This window comes from Morone saxatilis, unplaced genomic scaffold (genome assembly GCF_004916995.1).
Source record: "Morone saxatilis isolate NCDOM2014 unplaced genomic scaffold, NCSU_SB_2.0 Contig17, whole genome shotgun sequence".
In the NCBI taxonomy this organism is placed as follows: Eukaryota; Metazoa; Chordata; class Actinopteri; family Moronidae; genus Morone; species Morone saxatilis.
Genome location: NW_023339729.1, coordinates 8,129,977 through 8,134,302, shown reverse-complemented (window position 1 = coordinate 8,134,302; position 4,326 = coordinate 8,129,977). Strand labels below are relative to the sequence as shown.

Here is a 4,326-nt window from a genome sequence, read left to right as displayed (position 1 = left end):
TTGGCTGTTTGGTTTAAAGGTCCAGTGTTTAACATTAAGGAGGATCTATTGACAGACATGGAATCTAATATTCATAACTATGTTTGATTAGTGTATAATCGCCTGAAAGCATTATGTTTTTGTTACCTTAGAAGGAGCTGTTTTTATCTACAGACACAGCAGGCCCTTTCTGTCATATTTCTACAGTAGCCCAGAACGAACAAACCAAACACTAGCTGTAGATAGGGCTGTTGAGTTTTGTGGTCACCATAGGTTCTCCTAAACACAGCCTGCTGTCATTCCCAGGTCATCAAATACAGACGGCAGCGGTAGTCTGTTAGCAATCTGAAACTTCACTGCTAGATGCCACTAAATCCTACACACTGGTCCTTTAAATATACCCATTCATTCATTCTTTTGTGTTGGGTGATCACACATGTAGTTTCTAGCTGTGACTTGAATAAACTCCCGTTGTCTTAGCCCAAGAGCCAGAGCTGTGTCATATGGCTGTATGTTACTAAATAAATAACATTTTTGTTCTCAGGTGATTATGCGTTCATGGGCTCTCTGATCATTAAGGAGGTGGTGAACGAGCTGCTGACAAAAGGTCTGGACAACGCCAAGGTTCTGCTCCTGGCGGGAAGCAGGTCAGTTCAGTGTGTGTGTGTGTGTGTGTGGCCTACTGTACTGTATGTGTGATAGTTGCTCAGTAACACCCTCTGATCCCACTCTTCCTGCCACCAGTGCGGGCGGTACAGGTGTCCTGGTGAACGTGGACCATGTGGCAGAGCAGCTGCAGTCTCAGGGCCACCGGGGAGTTCAGGTCAGGGGTCTGGCAGACTCCGGATGGTTCCTGGACAACAAACAGTTCAAATTCACAGACTGCCTGGATACCATCAGCTGTGCCCCGACTGAGGGCATAAAGAAAGGCATCAGGTAGGACAGGTGGACAGCTGAAAGGGCAGATGGATGGACTGCTGGGGGATTAAACAGATTTTGTGATGATACTTTGCTGTTGTGCAGGTACTGGGGCGGTTTGGTGCCAGAGAGCTGCAGACAGGCTCACGTGGGAGAGGAGTGGAACTGTTTCTTTGGGTATAAAGTCTACCCCACGTTAAAAAGTGAGTGACTTCTCCACAAGGTAAAGACGGAGGCTGGTGTGTGTCATCTGGTCTGACCTGCAGCACGTCCTCTCTCCTGTCCAGGCCCGGTGTTTGTGGTGCAGTGGCTGTTTGACGAGGCCCAGCTGGCGGTCGACAACATCCACCTGACCGAACACCCTGTCCATGAGGGCCAATGGAGGTACATACAGAACCTGGGACAGGAACTGAGGAGCACGCTGCGCGACGTGCCGTAAGACTGACACACACACACACACACACACACACACACGATACAGTCAAGTAAAAAAAAACTGTTTTCTTTACTGTGTGATTCTGTGTTTTTATTGGCAGGGCGATGTTTGCTCCGGCCTGTCTGTCACACGAACTCATTACTAGAACGTAAGTAAATCAAAACTTTTATTATATGATATATCTGCATAGATGTAAATAACTAAATAATAATAAATTGCCAGAGTTTCAAGATACTTTAGACACAGTGTCACTTTTACATACTTTGTCCACCAGAGAGCACTGACGAGTTTATTCGTTAAACGAAATTTAAGGGGGCCTTATCAAAAAATCTGATGTATGTTATGCGTTTATGTAAATAAATTACTATCAGCCAATCTGTCATAGCACAGTATAACACAAAATCTGTCACATTTTATTTTATCATATAGCCCAATCCTACCATATAGTGTTACATTTTAATTTAATCCTCATGACAGGACCCATAATCATATAGAACAATACACAAAGAATCTATGTAAGTACACAAACTGTACATTTTACTTTATTTGTAACAACATATATAAACTTTAGTGATGTTTTTGAGAGGATTTGTGAAGTTATATGTGTTCTTTCTCCTCTGTCTCTGACCCTCTATCTCTGCGTGATGTCCCTGCAGCTACTGGATGGACATTCAGGTGAAAGGCACCTCCCTGCCCAGAGCCCTCCACTGCTGGGACCGCAGTCTCCAAGACAGCAACCACACCAACGGCAGCCACAGCAACCAAAAGCACAAGACCCCACCCATAAGGGGTTGCCCTCTACATTTGATTGACAGCTGCCCGTGGCCTCACTGCAATCCTTCCTGCCCGACTATTCGTGACCAGCTGACGGGACAGGAGATGAGCGTGATCCAGTTCCTGAAGCACATGGGCTTTGACGTGCAGAAGATGGCCCAGCAGCAGGGGATGGACCCCAGGGCGCTACTGGGCATGCTCAACAACGGGAACTGAGTTGCTTTTCTTTTAAGTGCAGCAGTGTTAATGTAATGTCGGTGAGCTGTTCAGCAAATAAATGGAAGACAAGGAACATGAAAACAGAACTCGAATGAGAAAACTTGATAGTTTTCTCATACCCTCTTACCCTCAAAACACCGTCTTCCATGAACAACAAACAAAACACAGCTGTTTAAAAGACTGAACAAAAAGTGCCTGATTGTTGAGTCAAATACAATCAAACCAGAACTGTTGTAATGGGATCACATGCTCTTTGTTTTAAGACATAGACAGATATATACTGTATGTGTTTATTTGTTAGGATCCCCATTAGCTGCGTCCTAAAGCACAGCTAGTCTTGCTGGGGTCCACACTGTAGATATGCTATTATTGTGAGGTGTACACAAATACATAAAACAGGTGGGTACAGTGTGTATATATATACAGTAAATATGTACCGTACATCATGTCTGTGCAGGTGAGACTGTCATGGTGGTAGTTTTGATGGGAAGGCACTGGACTGTTTTGTGGGGATTTGGTGCTCTCTTCTGTCGACTCTGACTATTACAATCAGAAATCCATCCATGGTGCTGCTGTTTCTACCCTCCACCAAATATGCTGCTTTTTCTCAGTTTGGAATTATAATTTAATGGGTAATATTTACTAATAAAAGGTACAAAGATTAAGATTATTTCTTTGTTCTTCAGGCTACTTAAGAGTGCTTATATATTTATTTTTCTACTGAAAATATCTTTTATATGTCTTACATTCAGATACGGTTACTGAACTGGTGTCTCCATACATTGTACTTTTTTATTTGCATGTTTGTGGGGAAAAAAACAAAAACTGTATGCTGATAGTACAAATCACATCCATATTGTTTTTCAGGCAGTTGAGTTTGTAACAAATATTTCCTGTGCTGTAGTAGTACCCACACCTTACATAAGCACTAATAAATACAAATACAAGCTGATATGATAAAACATAATTTAATCCCAAAAGTATGACAATACAGTGGTAATTATCAGCCTAAAGCAAAAACGAAAAACAAGAAGTCCTTTCCAGTATTATCATGCTCACATCCACAACATCCAATGTTTATCTACAACATACGTACTTTAAAAAATTAAAAGCATAAAAAAACATTTATGACTACATACATTTTTTTTACCAGAAAACTATATATAAACTTTAAAAAATGTGTTCACAGTTGATATGAAAAGTGCTTCTATGAGAGATGACTGAAATCTATAAAAACTGTTGGCATCAGCTTTAACATTTTTCAGGTTCTGTCTGTATCATTTAATGTCGCCATTTCCTCTTTAAACAGCACTGTATAAAGCAGACAGCTTTGTTTCACCTGATATGTCCATTACAATCCTCAACAAATTTAAAATCTACCAAATGCATTTGAATTTGGTCATACAGTTGTCCTTCCCTGTCTATAATGGGGTTAAGATCACTCCAGACCTCAGTGCTCAGACAATTGAGGAGGCTTGTCTACTGGAGAGGCTGGGATCTCAGCAGCCTGAGTCCTAGAGGGAAAACAAAACAACACACAGGAGGTCAGTGTATACAGATTGTTTTAGCTTCAGGCAAAAAGTGCTGTTGTAGAGCCGCAAAGACTGACCTGACTTGTGAGTCTTCGGGTGGGGGTTTTTTTTTGCTCATGGATAGACTGGAGGCGAGTGATCAGAAACTTCTTATCCTCTCCTTCCTGAGCAGAGAGATGAAATGTAGCTTTTATCTTTATGATGACATATATTGAGAAACATTACTTGTAGGTGATGTCTTACATTTTCTATCTGCTCCTGTAGTAAGTTGATGATCTTCCTCTGACCGTCCACCACCTGACTGTGGAAGTAGATGACTATCCTGAAGGAAATAAGACGCAGAGTGCATCAGATCAATATAACCAACACTGACCTCATTAATACAGAACAAATACAGAACAAATACAGTACATACTGACTCTAACAATGGACCAAAACCGCCAAATCTGTGTTTATGTGTGTGTGTGT

General features: G+C 41.7%; 2 protein-coding genes across 3 annotated transcripts in view; one reads left to right on the top strand and one right to left on the bottom strand.

Moving 5' to 3' along the window:
- LOC118326553 (palmitoleoyl-protein carboxylesterase notum1a-like) overlaps window positions 1-3,213 on the top strand; it is a 5,781-nt gene extending 2,568 nt beyond the window's left edge. Inside the window, exons 4-9 of the mRNA XM_035659567.1 lie at window positions 524-626; window positions 724-915; window positions 1,003-1,100; window positions 1,185-1,332; window positions 1,434-1,481; window positions 1,990-3,213. Coding sequence (XP_035515460.1) covers window positions 524-626; window positions 724-915; window positions 1,003-1,100; window positions 1,185-1,332; window positions 1,434-1,481; window positions 1,990-2,323 — 923 coding nt within the window. The 3' untranslated portion in view covers window positions 2,324-3,213. The remainder of the gene's footprint in view (window positions 1-523; window positions 627-723; window positions 916-1,002; window positions 1,101-1,184; window positions 1,333-1,433; window positions 1,482-1,989) is intronic.
- A 65-nt stretch (window positions 3,214-3,278) lies between these two features.
- Window positions 3,279-4,326, bottom strand: part of tmc6b (transmembrane channel-like 6b) — a 13,666-nt gene continuing 12,618 nt past the window's right edge. For both annotated transcript variants that reach the window (XM_035660713.1, XM_035660714.1), the window contains exons 19-21: window positions 4,102-4,180; window positions 3,936-4,022; window positions 3,279-3,840 (exon numbers count right to left, since the gene is read on the bottom strand). In XM_035660713.1, the coding sequence (XP_035516606.1) occupies window positions 3,826-3,840; window positions 3,936-4,022; window positions 4,102-4,180 (181 nt within the window). In that variant the 3' untranslated portion in view covers window positions 3,279-3,825. The remainder of the gene's footprint in view (window positions 3,841-3,935; window positions 4,023-4,101; window positions 4,181-4,326) is intronic.